At 41.4% G+C, this 27,376-nt stretch overlaps 1 protein-coding gene and 1 non-coding gene across 2 annotated transcripts in view; one reads left to right on the top strand and one right to left on the bottom strand.

The window, feature by feature from the left end:
- The window catches only part of LRRC69 (leucine rich repeat containing 69), a 60,400-nt gene extending 39,263 nt beyond the window's left edge, over positions 1-21,137 (top strand). Inside the window, exons 7-8 of the mRNA XM_038745928.1 lie at positions 4,938-5,117; positions 20,622-21,137. Of these exons, the coding sequence (XP_038601856.1) occupies positions 4,938-5,117; positions 20,622-20,726 (285 nt within the window). The 3' untranslated portion in view covers positions 20,727-21,137. The remainder of the gene's footprint in view (positions 1-4,937; positions 5,118-20,621) is intronic.
- A 3,784-nt stretch (positions 21,138-24,921) lies between these two features.
- LOC119928083 lies at positions 24,922-25,059 on the bottom strand. The gene has a single exon (XR_005451039.1). It is a non-coding gene; the product is annotated as a small nucleolar RNA SNORA7 (small nucleolar RNA).
- Positions 25,060-27,376: the final 2,317 nt, after the last annotated feature.

The following is a 27,376-nucleotide window of genomic DNA, read 5'->3' as shown; positions in this document are numbered from 1 at the left end:
GCTTAGCACATAGTAAGCACTTAACGAATACCATTATTATTTATTATTATTATCAGTGGCTTACATTTCATATTCAGCAGATAAAACAATATGTTTGGCCTTTTCTCATGAACCCCACATGGTTTTGGAATTTTTTTTTCCTAAATTCAATCAATCAGTCAATTATATTTAGTACTTACTGGGTACAGAGTGCTGTACAAAGCACTTGGGAGAGTACGATATTAAAAGATTGATAGACATTTTCCCTGCCCATAATGTTGACAGTCCAGAGGGGAAGACATACATTAATGCAAATAAATTATTGGTATGTACATATGTGCTTTGGGGCTGAGGGAGGGGTGCAAATCCAAGTGCAAGGGTGACAGAGAAGATCATGTGTGTGTTTCCAAAGAAGATAATAATAATAATAATGGTATTTGTTCTATTTATTTTATTTTGTTAGTATGTTTGGTTTTGTTCTCTGTCTCCCCCTTCTAGACTGTGAGCCCGCTGTTGGGTAGGGACTGTCTCTATATGTTGCCGAATTATACTTCCCAAGTGCTTAGTACAGTGCTCTGCACACAGTAAGCGCTCAATAAATACGATTGATTGATTGATTTGTTAAGCACTTACTATGTGCCAGGCACTATTCTAAGTGCTGGGGTGGATACAAAGAAATCAGGTTGGACACAGTCCCTGTCCTACGTGGGGCTCAGAGTCTCAACCTTCATTTTACAAATGAGGTAACTAAGGCCCAGAGAAATGAAGTGACTTGCCCAAGGTCACACAGCATACAAGAGGCAGAGCTTGAATGAGAGCCCATGACCTGCTCACTCCCAGGCCCATGCTCTATCCACTATTCCATACTGCTTCTCAAGATGCACTTGTTAGGAAAGTACTTTCAGAATGTTATTCTGGAGATTACTGAAAACACATCTCAAGTTCATTCATCCAATCGTATTTATTGAGCGCTTACTGTGTGCAGAGCACTGTACTAAGCACTTGGGAAGTACAAGTTGGCAACATATAGAGACGGTCCCTACCCAACAACGGGCTCACAATCTAGAAGGGGGAGACAGACACACAGCAAAGTGGCAGAGCCAGGATCAAGTGTACAAACACTAAAGCTGATTAAATTCCGTTGAAATTTGCTAATGCATTTAATCCATTTTGAGTGTGGTGGAGGAAGTACAGGATAAATATCCTTATCTTACTGGCGTAGGTTGCTTGCTGACTTTTACTTCTATATAATGCTAGACATGTTAGCAATCTCTTAACTGATCCTGATAGCTAGCATTCCAGAAATGTGTGCATGCTGTTTAGACAGGAAATTTGAGAAAGTTGTATTTAAAATATTCAGGTATATACATAAGAGATTTTATATAGGAATGAAATTTATAGAGTAAAGGATCAGATTGAAAAATCAAAGAAAAAAAGAACTCGATATTTTCAAAGTTTTTCTAAGGAAGTAAGGAATTTCCCAAATGCAGCAATTCAGATTTAGAGGATCTGGTCCGAAATGGAGTAAACTGCCTTGAAGGAGTAAACTGTGAAGGGCACATTCATATGTCAAGTCTATTGTTGGTCTGACGGGTGAATAATTTACTCCAATGAGTAGTTTACATATTGTATTATTATTGCATTTTCAAGCTGCATGTGTTAAATATTTTCCCCAAAGGAAAAAATGACTAATAATAATAAAAATAATGACAACTGTGGTATTTGTTGTGTGCTTACTGTGTGCTGAGCACTGTACTAAATATGGGAATAGTTACAAAATTATCAGATTAGATGTAATCCTTGTCCCATCTGTAAAGTCCTCACTTTACAGATGAGGAAACTGAGGAATAGAGATAGGTGACTTGCCCAAGGTCACACAACAGGCAACTAGAGTCAGGATTAGAATCTAGATCCTCTGACTCCTAGGCTTGGGCTCTTTCCACTAGATCACATTGCTTCCAAAATGAACCCATCACTCTCCCAAAGTTACAACTTAGTAGTATTATCAGGAGAGTGATAAAAATAGCTGGTGGTAAAAGACCATATGATGAATATGATCTGATTAATGGACCATAAAGTACAAATATATTGTTCCAGAAATAAAAATTGGAGAAGGTGAACTATATCTCCCAGCTGAGATTTTTTTTAAAAAACTCTTTGCCATTAATCAGATTTGCTATTTCAGAGGTGCATCTCTTGACAACTGAGTATAGAGGACTTTTTTATATAATTGCCATTGATATTATGTTCAACTGTCCATTTAAGGCTATCTTTTGGACTCCTAAAGCCTGAAGAATGCCTTCCCCAAGTGATTAAGGCCCTACTGAGAGCTCACCTCCTCCAGGAGGCCTTCCCAGACTGAGCCCCCTCCTTCCTCTCCCCCTCATCCCCCTCTTCATCCCCACCATCTTACCTCCTTCCCTTCCCCACAGCACCTGTATATATGTATATGTTTGTACATATTTATTACTCTATTTATTTTTTTTACTTGTACATACCTATTCTATTTATTTTATTTTGTTAATATATTTGGTTTTGTTCTCTGTCTCCCCCTTCTAGACTGTGAGCCCACTGTTGGGTAGGGACTGTCTCTATATGTTGCCAACTTGTACTTCCCAAGTACTTAGTACAGTGCTCTGCACACAGTAAGCGCTCAATAAATACGATTGAATGATTGATTACAACTTAAAAATGAAATGTAATGCTCCTGGTAAGAGGTTAATTCAAAGCTGCTCAAGACAGCAATGATATGGAATTGAATGGTTCCTGCTTAGATACAGAAATGACAGAGGGTGAAAATTGCGAAGAGGACAAAGAAATAAGAAGGAACCTGTCTCTTTTACCACTTAGAGACTCTGGTTGCCGGTGTGTTGTGAAGTGTTTTGCATAAGGGATTTTCTCTAATTTTAGTTTTTTTGGGTTTGTTTTATTTTTGATGGTTAAAGACTTTCTAATGGATAAACTCATGAGGTGTTCTTCACATGTAGTCAAAGATCATTATGAACACACAATATAGACAAGGTGGATTGTGCTGCAAAAGATTCTTCAGGACCAAATAGCCAAACAAGACAGGAAAAGAATAATACTAACACTTGTAATATTTAAGTGCTTACTATGTGCCAAGCACTGTACTAACCCTCATTACCTCTTCTCTGTCTCCCTTCTGTGTTACCCTAACTCTTGGATTTCATCCTTTATTACCCCTCCTTCAGCCCCATAGCACTTATGTGCATATCCATAATTTATTTATATTAGTCTGACTCCCCCTCTCTAGACTGTCAGCTCACTGTGGGCAAGGGGCATGTCTGCCAATGTTGTTATACTCTCCCAAGTGCTTAGTGCAGTGCTCTGCACCCAATAAATGCTCAATAAATTGATTAACTGATTGGGGGGACATATAAGATAATTAGGTCCTACCTGGAGCTCATAGTCTGAGAGGGAGAACAGGTATTGAATCCCCATTTTGCAGATGAGGGAATCGAGGCACAGAGAAGTTAAGTGCCTTGCCATGATCACATAGTGGGTACGTGGTGGAGCTGGGATTAGGACCCAGGTCCTCTTACTCCCAGGCCTGTGCTCTGTCAACTAGGCCATCCTACTTCTCTATAATAATAAATGATGACTGAATTAATACTAATAATAGTGATGGCATTTATTAAGCGCTTACTATGTGCAAAGCACTGTTCTAAGTGCTGGGGAGGTTACAAGGTGATCAGGTTGTCCCACAGGGGGCACACAGTTTTAATTAATCCCCATTTTACAGATGAGGTAACTGAGGCCCAGAGAAGTTAAGTGACTTGCCCAAAGTCACACAGCTGACAAGTGGCGGGGTCGGGATTTGAACCCATGACCTCTGACTCCAAAGCCCGGGCACTTTCCACTGAGCCACGCTGTTAGTACCTTTCCACAGTACTTTCACATCAATTACAATGTCTCAAGTTAAACAACTTCCCCTTGAGACAGGGAAAGTTTGGTATTATTCGCTGTATTTGCTGATGAGGGAAACAGATGGGAGTGAAAGTTTAACAAGAGTTTTGTATGGCTTTCACTAGAATTCAAATTTCTTGACTCCCATACCACTTTCTACTAGACTTCTCTGCCTCCAGATGAGCAGTCAAATTACTCCTTAAATCATTTAAAATGTGTGGGTTATCTACACAGAATGCCCAGATCTCTCCTGGTTAAAGAAAAAAAGTAGAAAATTATTAAACTGGTGTCATAAGAGGGTGAAGCTTTGGTCTGGATTATCTGGAAAATTGCTTAATTTATGGCTAATGGAGACGAGAGTGCTATGGGTCACCTTAGAAAAGACAATGAGAATAGTTTAGAGGCAACCTGTCTCTATGACCCTATACCCCTGCACCTATATTTTGTAGACATATGACTTTCCGGTTAACCCAACTCTTAACGGAACTGGGCAGAAGCTGATTGACCCACCCTTATATTTTTGCTCATGTTTTACTTACGCTATTGCTTTCTATAAATATATGAAGTAGAGTAACAAATAAAAATGGACTTTCCTGAGATAGTTATGGAGTCAGTTTTCACTAAATCTAAAACTTGTTAAAAATAAACACTTTTCCGTCTTTTGCCTGCTGATTGAAGGCATTATGATAAAACCAAGCCCTATGGCTGTATCCTCCACCTACATAAACTGAAAACATTCTGGTTATTAAGCCTCTGATCTGTCAATTAATCAGTCATATTGTATCAATCAATCAATCACATGCTATGTGCAGAGCACTGTGCTATGTGCAGAGCACTGTACTATGTGCTTGGTAGACACATTCCCTTCCCACAATGAGTTTACAGTGTATGGGGGAGAAAAATACGTTTGCCAAAAACTTAATAGTATAATTATATTAATTTTAGACTGGTGTACCTATATGAAAAATGCTTTAATTTCAGATATTGTAAAAGAAATCTGAAGAGTTCAATTGTTTTTTTTAATGTGGTAGGAAATAACAGCAAGATTTATTATGGATCAGCTTGATGAAAATGATTCCGTATTAGAGAATTCAATGAAATACTACCCAGAAGCAAGAAATATGCTTTCTCATGGAAAAGTGTGTCCTGTTTGTGGGAAACGTTTCTTAAGCTTTTGGCTAGAATGTGTTAATTTTCAAACTCCAGATCAGGTAAATAGTACTTTTTGTATGAATTTCATTCAATCAATCAATGGTAGTTATTGAGTGCTCACTGTATGCAGAGCACTGTACCAAGCACTTGGGAAAATACAATACCGCAGAATTGGTAGGGATGGTCCCTGCCCACAGTGAGCTTGCAGTCTCAAGGGGGAAAACATACATTTACATAAAGTACTGGTATGTAAATAAGTGCATTGAGTCTGAGAGTGGGGTAAATATCAAGTTTCATTAATATAAAGATTACATTAATAGTGCATGTCTGAAAAGCACAGTGGGAGGCTGTAAGGTAATTAGTGCTGAAGTACGGCAAAATTGCTTAGGTGGTAGACAGGAGTCTATAATCCGGGAATGAGAAAAAATAAATGGGGAATAGGATTTCAGGTAGACTTTGTTGATGGGGAGAGTTGTGGTCTGGCAGGTTTAAAGATAATAATAACTGTGGTAAGTGCCATGCACTGAACCTTTTTCTTTTGCACATGGTTTAAGTGGAAGGAGAACAGCTATTTAATCCCTTTTTCACATATGAAGAACCCGAAAGTTACAGAAGTTAAAGTGATTTGTCTGAGGTCACACAGCAGGTAAGTGACAGAGCCAGTGTTAGAATCCAGGTTTCCTGACTTCCAAGCCTCTGCTCTTTCCAGTGAGCAGTTTTGCTTCTCTAGTATGGAAGCTTTGAATATGGGGTTGGAGACAGAAAAGCTGAGAATGAAGCACAGGGAATGGGCTCTCTTGGGAAGAACAAAGTGTTTGATTTGGGGTGTAAACATTGATAAACTGAAAGGAAAGAACTGATAAACTGCCTTTAAAATTCACGGTTTGATGCAAAGAGTGGAGAACTAGTGGAAGATTTTGAGGAATGGAGAGATAGGTGCCAAATTTATTTTGGAAAAATGATCTGAGCAACAAAGCATTGTACAGAAAGGCCAAGGGTAGTAGACAGGAAGACCAATGAAAATAATAATAATAATAGTTCTTGTTAAGTGCTTATTATATGTCAAGCACTGTTCTAAGGCAAGTCACTTAAGTTCTCTGTGCCTCAGTTACCTCATCTGTAAAATGGGGATTAAGACTGTGAGCCCCATGTGGAACAACCTGATCACCTTGTAATCTCCCCAGAGCTTAGAACAGTGCTTTGCACATAGTAAGTGCTTCATAAATGCCATCATTATTCTAAGCACTGGGGTAGATACAAGATAATCAATCGGGTTGGACACAGTCCCTGTCCCACATGAAGCTCACGCTCTTAATCCCCATTTTACAAGTGACGTAACTGAGGCCCAAAGAAGTGAAGTGACTTGTCCAAGGTCACTCAGCAGACAATTGATGGAGTTGGGATTAGAACCCAGATCGTTCTGACTCCTAGGCCAGTGGTCTATCCACTAAGCCATGCTGCCTTTGGAAAGAAGACTGGGTCAGTAGTTTAGCCAGGTTATGAGGAGTACTTGGAATTGAGAGGTAATCGTTTGAATGGGGAAAAGGGGGCAACAGTGGAAAGTGTGGCAGAAGAATTGGTAGGGAAGATGGATTCAGTTTCAATATATATAGTGCTTAAGGCAGGGACAGAACACTCCTGTGGAGCTATCCCGGATACCAGAGGGAATGTGAGATTGCAGAGAAAGTGGGAGATTGGGGCTAGAGAGAAAGAGTGGGAGTCATCTGCTTAGAAGGAGAACTTAAAGCCATGAAAGCTGTGTATCAACAGTTACGAAATTAAAAGCTTGCCATTAGAGTTGTAAATTCACGATGCATAGTAGGATGGACAGAAGCAGTGAGGCTCAGTGGAAAGGGCCCGGGCTTGGGAGTCAGAGGTCATGCGTTCTAATCCCGGCTCTGCCACTTGTCAGCTGTGTGACTTTGGGCAAATCACTTAACTACTCTGTGTCTTAGTTCTCTCATCTGTAAAATGGGGATTAAGATTGTGAACCCCACGTGGGACAACCTGATTACCTTGTATTTACCCCAGCACTTAGAACAGTGCTTGACACATAGTAAGCGATTAAGAAATACCATTATTATTATTATTATTATTATGGACAGAGTCTCTCTTAGAAGTGGCAGGTGAACCTCAGTCCTGAGACCTTTTCAAGCCCTAACTACTTGGTGAAAGGGAGTGTGTGCACATCAGGAAAGACAGAGGGGATGCATTTCAGGATCTTGAGGAAGTTATAAGATTAGCATTCCTGAGCTGGGAATAATTTACTTTTCGGGATCTGCAGAGAATTAGACGGCAGAAGACTGGGAGAATAAAGTAAACAGTATCAGTTTGGGTAGATGAAATCAATCATTCATATTTATTTCATGCTTACTGTGTGCAGAGTACTGTACTAAGCCGTTGGGAGAGTACTCTACAACAGAGTTCGTAGACATGTTCCCTGTCCACAAAAGGAGTTTACGGTCTAGAGGGAAAATCAAACGATCGATCAGTAGTTTTCAGTGAGTTCCTTCAGTGTTCGGAGCCCTATACTAAGCACTTGGAAGGTACGACTGAATTAGTAGACTTGATTCCTGCCCTTGAGGACTTTATAATCTAGTGGGGGAGATAGCTACCAAAATAAATTACAGGTATGAAGACTCAATGGAGTACATAAATGCGTGGGCTTTGAGAGGAGCAGGAGGGAAGGTTGTGAAGAACAAAGTGCCTGGATCAATCAGTAATATTTATTGAGCACTTTCTGCCTGCTGAGCACTATACTAAAAGTTTTGGAGAGTGCAATATAACACAATTGGTAGACATGGTTCCTGCCCACAGTAAGCTTACAGTCTAGAGGACTGATGATGAGGGAATATTGAAGAGACAATGTGAAGGAAAATACAGGGTGGAGAGATGAGATATTAATCAAGGATGGCCTCCTGGAGGAGATGAGATTTCAGAATGGCTTTGAAGATGCCTGTCAGATATGAAGGGAGAGGGCAGAGGAAAGGATGTAAGCAAAAGGTCAGTTGCAGGAGAGATGTGACTGAGGCACAATGAGTAGATTGGCTTCAGAGAAGCAGCAGTGGAAAGAGCACAGGCTTTGTAGTCAGAGGTCATGGGTTTAAATCCCAGCTCCGCCAATTGTCAGCTGTGTGACTTTGGGCAAGTCACTTAACTTCTCTGTGCCTCAGTTACCTCATCTGTAAAATGGGGATTAAGACTGTGAGCCCCACGTGGGACAACCTGTTCACCTTGTAACCTCCGCAGCGCTTAAGTGCTTAAAAATGTCATCGTTATTATTATTCAGAGGAATGAAGCATGTAGACTGATGTGTATTGGGCAAAGAGAAAAGATATATACAAGAAAAGAGTTGATTGCCTTGAAGTCAGTGGCTAGGAGTTTCTATTCGATAGAGAGGAAAGTGGGGGCTTTGAAGTGTGGAATGTCTTGAGCAATATGAAATTTAAAAAAATGATGAACTGGGCAGCACAGTGATATATGAACAGGAGAAAGGTGAGACTAGAGGCAGGAAGAGCAGTAAGGAGGTTGCTGATATAATAGAGTCAGGATAGGACCAGTTCCTGAGTCAGTAGCAGTTTGGATCAATCACTGGTATTTATTGAGCCCTTGCTCTGGGCAGAGCACTGTGCTGAACCCTTGGGAAGAGTGTAATTAAGTAGAAAGAGGAAGTGACAGCTTATAGAAATGTTGTGGAGAAAGAATTGACAGGATTTGGTGACAGACTTAAATCGGGGGAAGAAAGAGGAGAAAAACTTAAAGATAGAATCAGAATTGTAGGCTTCAGACATGGAAAGGTTGGTGGTGCTGTCTCATAGATGGTGAGAAAAATGTGGCCTAATGGAAAGAGAAGCAGCGTGGCTCAGTGGAAAGAGCAGGGGCTTCGGAGTCAGAGGTCATGGGTTCAAATCACGGCTCTGTCAATTGTCAGTTGTGTGACTTTGGGCAAGTCACTTCTCTGTGCCTCAGTTACCTCATCTGTAAAATGGGGATTAAGACAGTGAGCCCCCTGTGGGGCAACCTGATTGTCTTGTAACCTCCCCAGTGCTTAGAACAGTGCTCTGCACATAGTAAGCGCTTAATAAATGCCATTATTATTATTATTAAAGAGCATGGGCCTGGGAGTTAGAGGGCTTGGGTTCTAATTCTGGCACTGCCACTTGTCTACTTTATATCCTAGGGCAAATCACTTAACTGCTTTGTTCCTCAATCAACTCATCTGTAAAATTCACTCATTCAATTGTATTTATTGAGCATTTACTGTGTGCCAAGAACTGTACTAAGCACTTTGGAAAGTACAATACAGCAATAAGGAGAGACAGTCCCTGTCCACAACAGCTCACAGTCTAGAGGATTAAAGCTCAGATCCCCATGTGGGACATGAACTATGCCCAATCTGATTTTGTTGTGTCTACCCCTTGCTCAGTACAGTGCTTGGCACATAGTAAGCACTTAACAAACACCATAGAAAAGAACAACACAAATTATGATGAGCAAATTAAGTGGTGGAGAGGATTTAGGACCCTAAATGAGGAGTTCAGTTTTTGACATGTTAAGCTTGAGGTAAATGTAGAAATGTTTTGGTCTGAAATATTAATTTGATTTATTTTACACTGAACAAATAATATTGGAAGGAAGGGGTCAAGATACTATAGGGGGACCTGATAAGAAGATGATAATGGAACCTGGATCAATAGACAGCAAGTACATTCAGTAAATTGCACTGGATGAATTCAAACCATTTTGATTTAAAAAAATTGAGGCAATGGATTTCAGAAGAGAGACAAGGTATTACAATAATGATAATAATAATAACAATGATATTTGTTAAGTTCTTACTACATGTCAAGCACAATATTAAACACTAGGAGAGATGCAAAATAATCAGGTCGGGCACAGTTCTAGCCCCACTTGGGGCTCACAGTCCTAAGGAGTGGGAGAACAGGCACTGAATCCCCATTTTGCAGATGAGGAAACTGAGCCACAGTGAAGTTGTGATTTGCCCAAGGTCACACAGCAGGCAAGTGGCAGAACCGGGACTACAACCCAGATCCTCTGACTCCCAGACTTATGCTCTTTCCACCTGGCCACACTAACTGAGACAAATTTCAAACATAGACAGATTTCAGTCCGAAAAGCACTGGAAGTTGGGTCGTATCCATGCCCTCCAAACAAGTATTTAAATTGGTGTGGGTAAGAGTGCTGAATTTTTAACTGCAAACAGCTGTGAAAGATAGCAGCCTGTATCAGATATGCAGGTTTCCTTGGGAAGTCTCACCTCCCAGAAGACCCGTCACTCAAAGATGATGCTCTCTAAGGGCCAAATTAGAACAAATCGCTTCAGAGTCTTGAACTTCATAACTTTTTTTGATCATGGGAAGAAAATCAGTTTGATAATGGTGTGTGACTCTGTCCCTATAGGTCCCAGCTCTGGCTGGGGCCATGATCTTTCAGCAGAGACTAACATAATCCACTGTCACATGAGAAAGGGGTTCTGTGTTTTGCTTTCAATATATCTGAATACCCAATACTTATGACAGCCTCAAGATGATTTCTTACTGTAAACAAATATCTCTGGGAATCTGGTTTCATTCAGATGAATCTGAAATGATGTAATGCTAATCTTAAGAGTCGTTGAGGCAAATTTGGGAAATGGCCTTGGAAGAGTTTCCACACTTAGAAAATGCCCAGCCTATAAACAGACTGTGGTCAGATTCCTCGGCTGCCCCTCTATCTCTGGTCTCAGCCCAAGGGGTTGCTTAGAAATGTTTATCATTATCATCAACCAAGTGGTAATTCTCTTGCCCTTAAACACTTCTACTCATAACAATTTAATCTTCTTAAATGTTAGTTGTCCTTCAAATTCAAATACAATGCAGCTGACAATGATACTGCCCTTCTACATTATGCAGAGACTCAGTCTCAAGAGTTGATGGGTTTGTTGTTTGAATCATTTGATGCTGTTTTCAGTTTTGCTCCTCAATCTCTCAAGATCCCGAAGCTTCTGGTCTAAGCAGGCTGCTCGTTTCTTCTTTGCTGCATTCCAAGATAGTTTGTCTAGTGCTCATGTCTCCCAATACTCAGTTGATATGTCACTATGTGACTTGTCTCTATGTTTCTGAGGAGTTGCCGCTCCATTTTAAGAAGCCAAATCAGGAAATTGCAGTCTCTAGATATGACCGCACCATGCTGGGTTTAAACTCTTGACCTAAAGGTAAAATAAAAATTCTCTAATTCCTCTTAAGAAATTCTTGCATTAGCCCATGTTCAAAATATGCATTTCATGATTCTCATTGCTTATAGTTCTATAGTTGAGCTTAACTTTTCCCTTGATTCTCTTAAAGTTGAGGAGTTTAGGGAATGAGCTCCTCATGGTTTTGAAAATGAACTCTCAACCTCACATTAAATGATGTAATGTAATTCAAACTACTCTCAAAAGAGATTAGGCCGAATGAGCCTCTCCACACTGTTTAAGACAGACAGACCTGCCTTATGAGAATAAGGGTAATTTGGGAATCATAATTCCTTTTTGTGTCAAGCAGCCAGTAATGAACTATAACATCAGATAATATTTTCAATACTTTTGTTCATTATGTGCCTACAAAAGAAAGCGTATTGAAAAGAACAATTTTTAGATACCACCAATGTATTCAACAGCTACAAGTAATTAATGGAGTTAATATTTAATCAGATTAAAAGTGAAAATTAATGCAATTTTCATTTATAAACCACCATCACCAGTCTTAACTGAACATTTAATGTGTCGAAACTGATATACTAGGTGACTGGGAAACATAAAAAAAAAGATTCCTGTCCCTCAGTAAGATTACATTCTAATGGTCAAGACCACAGTAATAAAGTCAATATCATACAAATGCATCAATACATACATAAATAAATAGATACGTATTGAGAAGCAGTGTTGCCTTGTGGAAAACCTGGGAGTCAGAGGACTGGAATTCTAATCACCACTCCATTATTGTCTGCTGTGTGACCTTGGATAAGTCTCTTAACGTCTCTTTTCCTAAATTACCTCACTTGTAAAATGGAGATTTTACAGAAGTGAGCTTCACGTGGGACATGGATTGTGTCCAACTTGATTAGCTTGCATCTACCTCAGCACTTAGTACTGTACCTGACACATAGTAAGCTGCTAACACCATTAAATAGAAAAAGATGGCAAAGCTCCTTACCATCAGATTTAACTGCTAGATTAGCTCTACCCCTCCTACATAATCTTTCTGATCTTCTACCATCACCCAGCCACCACATTTCTCTCCTCTAATGCTAACCTAATCACTATATGTCAATTTTGGGCCACCAACCCCTTGCCCATGTGCTCCCTCTGGCTTGGAACTCCCTTGTCTCTCACTTCATATCTGTCAGGCCACCACACTTCCCATCTTCAAACCCTACTAAAATCATTTCTCCTCCAAGAGGCTTCCCTTAATAACCACTTATGTCCCCCACTATTTGCCACCTCCTCTGGTTCACCTGTGCACTTGAGTGAGTACTCATTCTCCCTAAACACTTTGAAAGGCACCCCCACCCCCAACCTCACAACACTTAGCAATTATCCTTCCACTCTGCCATTTCCCCTATCTGAAACATGTTAATGACTGTCTCCCAGTCTAGACTCTAAGTTCCTTATGGGCAGGCTTTTTGTCTACCAACTGTATTTTATTTTACTTTACCAAGCACTTAGTATAGTGAACACATTCTACTGAAAACATTATCCAACCTTGGCTTCACTGACACTGTCCCCTCCAGGTTCTCCCCCTGTCTCTCTGGCTCCTCAGTCTCAGGCTCTTCCTCTTCCTCCTACCTCTTAACTGTGGGGATCCCTCAAGGTTCAGTTCTGGATCCCCTTCTATTTTCCATCTACACCCACTCCCTTGGAGAACTCATTCACCCAAGGCTTCAACTACCAACTCTAAGAGGATGATTCCAAAATCTATATCTCTATCCCATGCAGTCTCATGTTTTCTCCTGCCTTGAGGTGTCCCGCCGACACCTCAAACCTAAAATGTCTAAAACAGAAAACCCATCACTGTAGACAGCATGACCATCCTCCCTGTCTCTTCTGCCCATAAACTTGGCATTATTCTGGATTCATCCCACATATCCAATCGGTCTTCAAATTCTGCTGGGTCAACTTTCAAAACATCGCTATAATCCACCCTCTCCTCTTCATCCAAACTGCCACCACATTAACCCAAGCACTTATCCTACCCCACCTTGATTACTGCATCAACCTCCTTGCTGACCTCTCTTTCTCCACACTCCAGTCCATAATTCACTTTTCTGTCTGGATCAGTTTTCTACAAAACCATCCAGTCCATGTTTCCCCTCTCTTTAAGAACCTCCAATCGTTGCCCATTCTGCTCTGCATCAAACAGAAACTCTTTACCATAGGCTTTACCTTATCTCCCTGTTTTCCTACTATAATCCAGTTTGCACACTTTGCTCTGCTAATGCCAATCTACTCACTGTACCTTGATCTCATCTATCTCACCACTGACCTCTCACAAATATCCTGCCTCTGTCTCTTCCCTCCTCATCTCCAGCAGACTATCATTTCCCCCACCTTCAAAGCCTTATTAAAAGCACTTCTCCTCCAAGAGGCCTTCCCTAACTAAGCCCTCATTCCCCCTTTTCCCACTCCCTTCTTCATTGCTCTAGCACTTTATTCACCCCTCCCTCAGCCCCACAACACTCATGCTCATAGACATTATTTATGTTAATGTCTGTCTCCCCATGTAGACTGAAAGCTTGTTGTGGTCAGGGAACATGCCTATCAACTCTGCTATAATGTACTCTCCCAAGCACTTAGTACACTGGGTGCTCAATAACTACCACTGATTTATTGGCATAGTGACATGGTATGAATGGGAAGAAATGAGAATTAATTGGGAATTGTCTTTGAAAGAAAACAATCCCTTCCACAAAGGGTGATAGAATGCAAAAATAATACTGTAACTAGTCATAGTGGTCTTTGGGAATTTTTAGTTCCTTAGAAACCTGGAGAAAAAAACACTTAGAGCCAAACTCTCTTCCTGGCATGGCAGAGAACAGGGCAGTCTATGAGCCTACCTGAGCAGCTATCTTCTTGATTCCTGACATGCAGTCGTTGCACCATTTTTTAATGCTGTGTTGAGGATGCTGAGAACAGCTAAGTTGCTAGGGGCCACAAGCACTCTGCCTCCAGAAAAAAAATGCAGATTGGTTCTAGAAAAGAATCCAGAATGGAGCCTTCTCTGGGGAAATGTGTGTTTCACCAGGTAGAGTGGGACATTCTGCTCCAAGTTCCTCTTCATTTATAAAGCAACAAAAACCCAGTCATATACTGCCACTTTTATTTCATCAGAAAATTCACTGACCCTTCTTTTCATCCCCAATTAGTTCTCCCCTAAATGATCCTTACTTGTGGTATTTATTAAGCTCTTCCTATATGCCAAGCACTGTACTAAGTGCTGGGGTAGATAAAAGATAATCAGGTTGCACAACATCTCTGTCCCACTTGGGACTCATGGTCCAAGGTAGAGGGAGGAAAGGTATTTTATCCCTGCTTTACAGAAGAGGAAAACAAGGCCCAGGGACATTAAGTGACTTGCCCAAGGTCACACAGCAGGGAACAGGGGAGCCTCCATTAGAATCCAGGTCTCCCGACTCCCAGGCCTGTCTCTTTCCTTTCGTAAACTCTTTCCTTAAGCTGTGGGAGAGCGTCACAATGGTTTCTAACATTTATTGCATTTTTGACAAACATCCCTGAATTGTTTTAAATTTTCATTGTATTAAATCCAAGATGTGGGTCACTGAAGATTTCAAACGCCCCCCACCACGAAACTCTAGGGACGCTAATTACGCTGAGGGTAAAATTGCAACAATGGCCAGTCCTGTAAGGGGAGACGCCCCTTTAGATGGATGGATTTAAAGTTTCCGTCTTTGCATTCAACTCTCCCCCTGGCATTGGAATGGTCCAGAGGGCTCTAAGAGCTGGCTGTAGATCTTCAATCATCTCTTCTTGTCTTAAGTGAGTATATAAAGGATGACTACAATGTTGCTTAAGTTGCAGCTTGAAGTCATTTGAAAATACTCGTTTCATTTGTGTCCATGCACCCCAAATGACTTTCCCTCTAACAAACCAGGTTCAGAGCTCTGTAAAAGTTATTGCAAACAGTATTCTTTAGGCTTGTGGGATAGTTATAGCTCTATTCTGTACTTGAAAGATAAGGATTTGTGTGTGTGTGTGTGTGGCGGGGGTGTAATTGGAAAAAGTAAAATTTTTAATTCCATTTTTCAATCAGTAGTGTTCATTGAGCACTTACTGTGTGCAGAGTACTGTACTAAGTGCTTAGCATTGTACTAAAAATTTTAAAATTTACATTTAAAGGTTCCCTCTTTCTTCTGCTATGTGGACTGTTTTTAGCTGTTTTTTATTTGCTAAATTATTAGACCTCGGATTGTAATTGGATTAGAATGAAAGAAAGTCCCTCCCTGATAAACTATGGATTTCAAAAGTTGTGTATTGTAGTCATAGTAGTAGCAGAAGTTATTGAACACTTACGTAGCATGGTATATGGTACTAGTTATGTAGGAAGTACTGGATAATGAAATGACACATTCTCTGCCCATAGGGAGCTTACATTTAAGTTTAACATGAAAGGTATTTACAATTAGGTCAAAACAAATAGATTGTGCAATTGAACAGACATATATGTATACATATACATATATAACTGTTAGCTCTAGCACACATGAAATTATTTACACCATAAATACAATAAGTGACTTGCCCAAGGTCCACAGTGGGCAAAAAGGGAGCCTAGATTAGAATCCAGGTCTCCCAACTCCCAGGCCCATGCTCTTTCCTTTCTTAAAGTCTTTCCTTAAGCTATGGGAGAGCGTCACAGTGGTTTCTAACATTTATTGCATTTTTGCCAAACATCCCTGAATTGTTTTAAATTTTCATTGTATTAAATCCAAGATGTGGGTCACTGAGAGTCACCATATATATATATATATGGTGGAAACAAATTCATGCGTGCTAGTACTAACTCTTATTCTTTCCTCTACTAAGCACAGAGTACAGTGTTCTGTACCCAGTAAACATGGCCTAGTGGACAGAGAAGAGGCCTTGGAGTCAGAAGGGCCTGGGTTCTAATCCTGACTCTGCCTTTCATGTGCTGTGTGACTTTGGGCAAGTCTTTTCAGTTCTCTGTGCCTCAGTGACTTCATCTGTCAAATGTTCTCAACCCTCTCAAATGTTTAGGATGATGATAATGGAGTTTTGTTAAGTGCTTACTATCAACCAAGTACTGTACTAAGTCCTGAAGAGCTTAGTACAGTGCCTGGCACATAGTAAGCACTCAACAAATACCACCGTTATTACTGTAATTATTAATGAATGCCACTGATTGATAGCAGTGGCTGAAGGGATGTTTTGGTTCAGGGTGCTGGGTTTAGGAGGGATTTGAATGTGGAGAGAGCCGTGGTCTGCTGATGTGGGGAGAGAGTTCCAGGTCAGAGAAACAGCATGAGTGAAGAGATGGAGATGGGAGAGGGGCAACTAGAAAAGCCTGGAAAGAACAAAGACATTTATTTTACTTGTACATATCTATTCTATTTATTTTATTTTGTTAGTATGTTTGGTTTTGTTCTGTCTCCCGCTTTTAGACTGTGAGCCCACTGTTGGGTAGGGACTGTCTCTATATGTTGCCAACTTGTACTTCCAAAGCGCTTAGTACAGTGCTCTGCACACAGTAAGCACTCAATAAATATGATTGATTGATTGATTGAAAGACAGCAGTTTGTGAATAGAAGGTGAAGAGGGTGGATAGGTAAGGTGAGGCCAGATAGTGTAAAGCCTTGAAGCTGATTGCAAGGAGTTTTTATGTAATGCAAAGAGACACACAAAATCAGGGGAAGGTTTTAAGGAGAGGAAGGATGTGGCCTTCACGATGTTCCAGGAAGATAATTTGCGCAGCAGCATGTACTGTAGTTTGGAATGAGGTGAGGCTGGAAGCTGAAAGACCAGTGACAAAACTGATGTCATAGTTTGGTCTTGGCAAGACCAACGCTTGTCCCAGCAGTGTAGGAGTTAAAGCTGAAATCTCTCTAAATGAGGAAATTAAGAATAGTTGAACTCAGGAGGGTTGGCCAGGATTTTGATGGTCTTCAGTTTTGTTAATCGATGTTAGTGGAAGTCTTTTAAGTACCTTAGTGGAGAATGTGTCCACTCATTGTTGTACTCTCCCAAGTGCTTAGTACAGTGGTCTGAACAAAGCAAGCGCTCCATAAATACAACTGCATGAATTAATTCATTTTCCTAGAACTTGCTCATAACTTCAAATATTTCCAACCTACAACAGTGCAGTTGCTGAGGAATTCATTCATTAATTCAATCATATTTATTGAGCGCTTACTGTGTGTTGTGTACACAGTACTGTGTGCACTGTACTAAATGCTTGGGAAGTACAAGTCGGCAACCTATAGAGATGTTCCCTACCCAACAATGGGCTCATAAATCTCACTACTCCCAATGGAATTTGAATTACACGTGGAGCCTGAGAAATAGGCATGTTTTTGTAGGGCTGAATTTTTTTTCATGCAGACATGTATAAGAAAATGACTGTTGGTGGAATTGTGTTTTGCAAAACAATTTTGAAGGGTACATTTATCTCGGTAGAAATTGGCAAGAAAATGACATGCAGTGCTTCAGGAAATATAACTTTAGAAATAGAAATTTTAATGAAGTCAATGGGTCAACAGGAAGTTAGAGGGGGGAAAAAATCAGCAAAGCTTCAGATTCCTCAATTGATAATGGCCTCTGGGAGAATATGTGCCCTCCTAAAACACTAAGCGAAACATTATTTTTGTTCTAACTAACCAAACACCCGGGCCATAAGAGTGGGGTTAAGGGATACAGGCTCCTTGCATTCCAACTCCATACGAGAGCCAACTCAAACTCTCTTCATGCAAGTCGAATGACACAGGGGACCTGGGGAAAATACCACACTGGAAAGACTTAATTTCTCCATGAAACTGTGCACCTCCTGGGAAAACAGGGTAAAGCAAGCAGGAGAAATTAATCAAATGTAGAACAGCAGAATGTAAATTTGAGAACGTCTGATTGGGCAGGTGACAACTAAAGTCTCAGAATTCTTCTCTTGATGTGAAAACCTCCAAAATCAATTATCCTGCAGAAACTTTCTCCTAAGCATATCTGGAAGCATTTTGGCTAGCCAAGTTTTGTTTTTTACTGAGAATGACACAATTGATTTTACCCTTCTTTCATCAATGTGGACCGTCCCTTTTTTAGAACTTTTTTCCAGGTACATATCAGAAGGAGGGAGTTAGCTCTCCTATAAAATGGGAGATGTGTTATGTATAATGAGTCACTGGTTGGATGGCAATTGTAGTCTGATAATATATGCAAGGTTATCCTTCTATTTGAGGAAAATATCACCGATGGTGAAGTTCAACTCTGCAAGCTTGAGTTGCTGAAAAGACCAATGTGGGATCCAGATTGTGTGCCATATTGGGCACCCAAAAAAGTCATCCTTTGTTGGGGTATCATTGTGTTTGATGTTTTCAGCTCCCATGTTGCTTTCTCTGTTGCTTCCTTGTCTCCCTTTAATAATAATGGCATTTTTATTAAGCACTGCTCTAAGCATTGGGGAGGTTACAAGGTGATCAGGTTGTTCCACATGGGGCTCACAGTCTTAATCCCCATTTTACAGATGGGGTAACTGAGAAACAGAGAAGTTAAGTGACTTGCCCAAAGTCACACAGCTGACAATTCGCAGAGCTGGGATTTGAACCCATGACCTCTGACTCCAAAGCCAGTGCTCTTTCCACTGAGTATGCTTTCCATTTAAGGTTTTAGTCAGGCACTCTCTACTTGATGGCAGTGGGCCATGCAGGCCTATTCTCAACAATTCACTTCCCACTTTCAGGTGGAATGCAACATTATGTAGGGTCATACAACCCAGCCTGCACATTTCACTCCTCTAATGCCAAGCTACTCGCTGTACCTCAGTCTTGCTATCTTGCCTCCAACTTCTCACCCATGTCCTGCCTCTGGTCTGGAACACCTGCCCTCTATGTATCCGACAGATGATCACTTCAAAACCTTATTAAAAGCACAAAGTATTCCCCAACTAAGCCCTCATTTCATGTTCTCCCACTCCTTTCTGCATCACCATTGCATATGGATTTGCTCCCTTTATTCACTCTACCTCACAGCACTTATGTATATATCCATAAAGTATTTATTTATATCAATGTCTTTCTCCCCCTCTAGTCTATCATGCAGAAAGACCTGGATTCTAATCGTGACTCTGCCACATTTCTGCTGCATGACCTTGGGCAAGTCACTTAACTTCTCTGGGCCTCAGTTACCTCATCTATAAAATGGGGATTAAGACTGTGAGCCCCATGTGGGACAGGGACTGTGTCCAACCTGATTAACCTGTATCTACCCCAGCACGTAGAACAACGCTTTGCACATAGTAAGTGCTTAATGAGCACTATGATCATTATTATTATTATCACTTTGGGGATCTGATTTTCCTTTCTCTATTCTAATGGAAACAGCCAAAATCTATTTATCAACTGATGATATTTATTGAGCTCTTACTGCATGTAGAACACTGTAATAAGTATTTGGGAGAGTACAAAGAGAAGCAGCATGGCTCAGTGGAAACAGCCCGGGCTTTGGAGTCAGAGGTCATGGGTTCAAATCCCGGCTCTGCCAATTGTCAGCTGTGTGACTTTGGGCAAGTCACTTAACTTCTCTGGGCCTCAGTTCCCTCATCTGTAAAATGGGGATTAATGTGAGCTCCCGGTGGGACAACCTGATCACCTTGTATCCCCCCCAGCACATAGAACAGTGCTTTGCACATAGTAAGTGCTTAATAAATGCCATCATTATATTATTATTATTACAACAGAGTTGGTTGACACGTTCCTTGCCCATAAAACTTGGGGCAAAGTCATGAGCCCTACAAGAGTCCTGTATAGTAGACACTGCTTCCTTGGGCCAATTTTATAACATTGCTGAGGCTCGCTTGAAATTGTTACTGATTCCAAATCGTTGAGGGGGGAAAATAATCATAGTTATAGTAATTATGGAATTTGTTAAGCACTATGTGCCAGGCACTGTACTGAGTACTGGGGTGGATACAAGTAAATCAGGTTGGACACAGTCTCTGTCCCACGTGGGGCTCATGGTCTCGATCCCCATTTTATAGATGAGGTAACTGAGGCACAGAGAAATCAAGTGACTTGCCCAATTCCACACAGCAGACAAGTGGCAGAGCTGGGATTAGAACGCATGGAAAAAAACAAAAACAGTTCCTCTGTAGAATAAAATAAGGTAAAGAGAAATCATTTTTCATTGTATAGGGATAAAATTATTTGACCAGTTCCTGCATGGTACTGTGGAATAGGAGAATCGCAAGAAGTAGATTAAGTAAAAAACTATAAATGACATGTAAATGGAACTTTGCACCTTTTCCCATCCTCCGTGGAAAATGTATTTTATTTTATTTCCTTTTTAGAATATGAAGATAAGTAAGAATGCAAACAGCTTACCTATCAAAACATTGCTTTGCTCATACACCTGCTTTGAAAACCGTGGCCCTGGAATTTATGGGATTGTTTGAATCTAGATCAATCGTCTCATTCAAGACAACAACTAACTTACTCTTTTGGCAACCACTTACATTGACAGAAATTCCAGCTCTAATACAGTGAGATCGTCTCTAAATATAAATGGGTATCATCCTTTGAATGAAGCAGTGATAATCTGGTTGTATTTAGTTGCTCACTCTCTTCCTCCTCAAAAGAGAGTGCCAACCCTCACTTGTGAAAGTAGTGGTAAGACAAATGACATTGGCTTAGGATGACGCAGAGAACTATGGTGTAAATTGTTACCAACTTTTAGTGCAGTTTCTTAGACCAGCAATAACCTCTTAAATGAGATTTTGGAATGTTTGTAGCACTCACAATCACATTCAAAAATGAAAATAAAATGCTGGAGGTGGGGCAAGTGTTCCTGAGTAGAATTGGTAATCAGCTGCAGCAATCCATATTTTGCAGGGATTTCTACCCTGGCAATAAAGGTCTGAGCAAGAGAACAAATACTTTCGAGAGTCTTGTTTTGGATGGGTGGGGTGTGGATTAAAAGAGTAGGATTGCTGATTAGAGGAAGGTCCTCACCTTACATTACCAGTGAAATTCCTAACCAGATTTGGTTTCAAACAGATGGCAGTGTTTAATGGAGTCGGTAGAAATCCCCTTCACTTGTAGAAGCAGAAAATAGGTGACATAAGCCTTGATATTTCACTTTTTCTCTCTTACATATATGTTAACAGTTATCCCTGGGTTACAGCTCGCTGAATGCTCTAATTGATTTGGAGACAGCTCCCACTGAACTGGGAAGGCTGAAGCACAGGAGGGAGAGGAGGAGATAGTTATGGAGACAGAAAGCCTTGACCCTCAGAAGAGGAGCAGCAAAACCAGCCCCCGGGAAATAGCACTTCAGTGAGGGACAGGACTGGATTGAGTCAGGGGCCCCTGGGACCACAGCCCCAGAACTAGAGGCTGAGGGGACCCCAGAACCCCCACCCCCCTTCCCAGAGATGTACAAAGCAATTACTTCTTCCCTTACTGTACTAATATGTCCACTCCTTGGGATATGGTGAATATGGTGTCTGAAAGAAGATCATGCCAAAATGGTCACCATGCATGTATAATGTGAGAAGGGAATGAGAGGACAGGAGAGGGGCTGGGAGAAGACAGAGATTCGGTGCATGGAGACAGGAGGGCATAGAGGAAGATGGGAGAGGGGCTAAGAGAGGATTCATTCATTAATTCAATCATATTTATTGAACACTTACTGTGCTTGGGAAGTACAATTCAGTAACAGAGGCAATCCCTGCCCACAGTGGGCTCACAGTCTAAAAGGGGGGGAGACAGGCATCAAAACAAGTTAACAGGCATCAGTAGCATCATTACAAATAAACAGAATTATAGATTTATACATATAATTAATACAAATAAATAGAATTATAATTGTAAATATGTGCATATATACACAAATGCTGTGTGGCGGGGAGGAGGGGTAGAGGAAAGGGAGCGGGTCAGGGCAATGGGGAGGGGAAGAGGAGCAGAGGAAAAAGGGGGCTTAGTATAGGAAGGCCTCCTGCAGGAGGTGAGCTTTCAGAGGATGTGAGGGAGGTAAGAAGGGAGAGGGGTGGCTGGGCTGAGGAGCACAGCCCCCTTGCTTTGGGATGACAGCAGCATACAGCCTCTCCCAGAGCTACTCCCACCTGTCTCTTCTTTCCAATAAATCACCTTTCTCTCCCAACCTTCTTTGACCCTAGACTCCCAGCCTGAACCCAAAATACGGGGTCTGTTGTGCTACGGTGGAGGTGATACGTTTATGTGTGCATATGTGAATGTGTGTGTGCCCTAAGGATATGTGTATGTCTCCTTCTCAAGGCAGTGGTACCCCAATGTGCTACAGGTATATCACCATGCTTGGTGGGTTGGGGAGACTTTCCTGCTGTCCTTCTTCCTCTTCCACCCCCTTTCACTAGGCCATGGGAAGCAGCATAGCCTAGTGGCAAGACCACGGGCTTGGGAGTCATAGGACTTGGGTTCTAATTCCGGCTCCGCCACTTATCTCTAGCAAATGTTAACTTTTATTCACCACAGACTGCTCATCTGTAAAATGGGGATGAAGATGGTGAGCCCCACAAGGGACAGGGACTGTGTCCAACTTGATTACATTATATCTATCCCAGCACTTAGAATAGTGCTTAATAATGATGACATTTGTTAAGTGCTTACTATGTGTGAAGCCCTGTTTGAAGGGCTGGAGGTATACAAGGTGATCAGGTTATCCCACATGGGGCTCACAGTCTTAATCCTCATTTTATAGATGAGGTAACTGAGGCTCAGAGATGTTAAGTGACTTGCCCAAGGTCACACAGCAGACATGTGGCAGAACCAGGATTAGAACCCATGACCTCTGACTCCCAAGCCCGTGCTTTTTCCACTGGGCCACACAGTGCTTAACGAATACAATAATTATTATAATTAACATTATTATTTCTCGCAGTGTCCTTCTTCCTCAAGTGAATAAATTGAGGGTTGAAGCTTGGAGAAACAGAATGGAGAAGAGGAGAAGCTGTGCAGGAAAAGTCACTAAGTCTTGGTGGTGTCAGGGCCTTTCCCTCTACCCCTCAGCCTGGCGGGGGTCTTCCCAGCTCTTCATTCATTCATTCATTCATTCATTCATTCATTGAATCATATTTGTTGAGTGCTTACTGTGTGCAGAGTACTGTACTAAACACTTGGGAAGTACAGATTGTCAACATATAGAGATGGTCCCTAGCAGACCACCCCCCACCCCAAGACAAAGGCCTGCCTGGCATGTGCGTAAATCCAAAGTTGTCTGCAGCTCACTTCCATTTCTGCCACCATTTTGGCTGGAGAGTAGCAGTGTTACATCATGATGTCATAACGCTCTACATGTAACATCATCTCAGGTCAAGTGAGGTTTCTCACAGGATGGTCCAGTCTGGGCCCCAGCTTCAGTTGATCAGGGTCTGATGAAGGAAGAAGGACAGAGACTGCCAAACAGCTCATATCCAGAGTGTAAGCTCGTTGTGGGCAGGGAATGTGTCTCTTTATTGTTTTATCGTACTCTCCCAAGTGCTTTAGTACAGTACTCTGCACACAGGAAGCGCTCAATAAATACGAGTGAATGATGGATGAAAGGGAGAAGGAAAAGAGGAAGGTCAGGACATGGGCACCTGGCCACAGAACTGGTATTTCTGCAGTTTTGCAAAAGAAAGGAGAATGAAATAACAGTAGGCAACGAGGAAGCAATTTGTAAACTGAGAGTGCTTTTTGTAACTCTGGCAAAGAGCAGTTGAGCAGCACTGCTACAGGGTGGGAAAAGAAAGGTGTAACGTGTCTCTGCTCTTTAAACCCCACTAGGGATATATGCCTTTCTTTGTCGTTTTCAACGGTCTTGGTGGCATGGGAATTCTTGTCTACTTCCTCCACCCCAAGCAGGTCGAAATCATAGAATGAGGTCCAGTGTCATTAACCATGACTCAGATGCCTTTGAAGGTTATATCACTTATTAGGACCGTTTAAGATGCATGCATTTCTGCCAGAGAGGTGCCTCAGGCAGACTTTGGAGTGTAACTGGTGAAGCAAAGTTAAGACATCCTCTATTCCAATGTTTACTGAGGGCCCGCCTGACTCAGTTGGAGAGGGCTCTCAAGCTCACCTTGGAAAAGCTCTATTAGCCAAGAGTTACAGCTTTACCCCAGCAATCTGAAATAAAGCCAGCAAAGGAAGGGCAAGCAAGCTCATTTGATTGACAAGCAATGATGCATTTTAAAGTAGAATTTAAATTCCAGAGATCAGAAACAAGAAGCAGAGAGTAGGAAAAGAAAGAATTCTTATTGGATTAAAGAGGGAACTATAATAGTTTTTGCAGGCATGAACATTCCAATTTTTTTTTGTCTTTTGTTTTAAAGAAACTTCATAAATCACCATTTTAACACATCTTCACTGGGTAACCATGTAGAACACAGGTCAGTGGCATTAACTTGTCTTTTCTTATGCTGCCGAGTCATCTCTGACCCATAGCAACTCCATGGATGCATCTTTTCCAAAACACCCCACCTCCATCTGCAATCGCTCTGGTGGTGTATTCATAGTGTTTTCTTGGTAAAAATATGGAAGTGGTTTACCATTGCCTTCTTCCATGCAGTAAACTTGAGTCTCCGCCCTCGACTCTCCCATGCCGCTGCTGCCCAGCACGTGTGAATTTTAACTTGTAGCAGATGGCCTTCCACTCGCTAGCCACTGCCCAAGCTAGGAATGGAATGGGTAGACCTCTGCTGACTCTCCCTCCCGTAGTCGAGACTGATAGAGTACTAGAAACTCTCCAGGTGCCATTAACTAGAGGGGACCATTAACTAGATGTGACACACTCCGGTGTTTTGTCTCCAACTGTGTTTGGAACTATTGTGCAATGGTTGCCCTGCTCTACCCTGATGTTCATTCAAACATTCATTCAATTATATTCACTGAGTACAGAACAGTGTACTAAGCGCTTAGGAGAGTACAATATAACAATAAACAAACTCATTCCCTGTCCACAAGCTTAACATTTATGGGTGGGGAGATAGACATCAATGTAAATTAATGTTACAGATATGTAAATAAGTGATGTGGGGCTGATGTGAATTTTAATGTTCCTTTAGTCCATAGTGTTTCTTGCTCTTACCCTAATTTCCCCCCCATGGTATGAACCACTTTAACCATCAGTCAATCAATGGTATTTATTGAGCACTTACTGTGGACAGACTACTGGACTAAGTGTTTGGAAGAATACAATATAACAGAGTTGGTGGACATGTTCCCTCCTCACAGAGAGCTTACAACCTAGAGGACATATTTACCTTGTACTGATTGTAACCCTCCCCATTTCTTATATACTACTGCTGGCTCCAGAGGGGATGGTTTTCATCAGGAAGGCCAATTTTCCTATAATGATGTACCTAGGTCTGAGATACTGGCTGCATACTGGGCTCAAGTATAAACCTCGACGGCAAAAAAGATTTAGACTTGAAACCAACCTTTGCTGAAAGGGAAAATTTACCAAACTTTAAAGCAACCCAATTTCAGAAATCACTGACCGAGCCTTTCAGTTAGTTACTCCCGTCACCGAATAATTACGTTCTGCTCCTGCCTCTGGTAAGGTCTGTTAACTTGTCCTGGGTACTCCAAGGTACGAGGGCCTCGTTGACCTGAAGTCACCTGAATCTCTGATCTTGCTTTTTCTCAGCTATATATGTGCAAACCATTATGGTCTCCATATTAACTCTCCCAGGCTGGTTCATTCATTCACTCAATCGTATTTATTGAGTGCTTACTGTGTGCAGAGCACTGTCTAAGCACTAGGAAAGTACAATTTGGCAACAGAGACAATCCCTACCCAACAACAGGCTCACAATCTGAAAGGTGGTGACAGACAACAAAATGAAACAAGTAGATAGGCATCAATAGCATCAAAATAAATAGAATTATATATACATATATCTATATATATGCACATAGCCTGGTAATTATGATGATGGTATTTATTAAGCGCTTACTATGTGCCAAGCACTGTTCCAAGCTCTGGTCATTCCCAGCACCTATCAGGTCCATATTCCAGCCTAGTCTGGAGTTACATGTTCCATCCAGTGGAATTACACGTTCCTCAGCCCCATGTCACGATGACAATCCTGATCCTCAGCACTAACTTTTTGTTGGCTTCAGTCAAACAATCATTCACAGTTTTTGAGTGCTTACTACGTGTGGAGCACTGTACTAAGCGTTGGGGAGAGTATGCTAGAACAGAATTGACAGACATTCCTTGTACACAACAAGCTTCAAGACACTCAACAGCTAGGAAGCTAGGTTACAAGGAAGTGAGAAGCAGTGTAGCACAGTGGAACGAGCACGGGGTCGGAGGACCTGAGTTCTAATTTGGCCCCACCAATTGCTTGATGTGTGACCTTGGACAAGTCATTTAACTTCTCTGTGCCTCAGTTTCCTCATCTGTGAAGTGGGGGTTAAATACCTGCTCTCCTTCCTACTTAGACTGTGAGCCCCAAGTGGGAAGGGGCTGTGTCCAACCTGATAAACTTGTATCTACCCCAGCACTTAGAACAGTGCTTGACACGTAGTAAGTGCTTTTGCAAATACCATAATACTAATGATAAAGGAAAACGTTGAAGCCTGTCACAGGATTTGGTACATCTTGTAGTTCTGAAAAACTTTTCTTTCATGAACAAGCTTAATTCGTATTTGCTGTCTAGCACTCTGCCCCATTCAAGTGGTCATGACTTTTCTAGTTCAAGGACAAACACAGAGCAAATATTCTGTTTCAACCTCATATTCAGCCGAGCACAATCAACTCCGTTATTCAGGTAATGAAAGCAACATGGACTAGTAGAAAGTACCCGGGCTTGGGAGTCTGAAGCCTGGGTTCTAATCCCAGCACAGTCACTGGTCTGCTGAGTGATGTTGGGCAAGTCATTTAACTTCTCTGTGCCTCAATTACACCATCTGTAAAATGGGGTTATCCTACTCCTTTCTACTTACACTGTGAGTCCCACGTGGGACAGGGACTGTGTTCAACCTGATTAGCTTGTAACTACCCCATGGTTAGAACAGTACTCAACAAGTAACATTATCATCTATCATTTCCTCTCTAGTGTCATCTGTCTTTTTAGCC

This window comes from Tachyglossus aculeatus, chromosome 4, assembly GCF_015852505.1.
Source record: "Tachyglossus aculeatus isolate mTacAcu1 chromosome 4, mTacAcu1.pri, whole genome shotgun sequence".
NCBI classification, from domain to species: Eukaryota; Metazoa; Chordata; class Mammalia; order Monotremata; family Tachyglossidae; genus Tachyglossus; species Tachyglossus aculeatus.
This window is presented reverse-complemented; position numbering and strand designations above follow the sequence as displayed.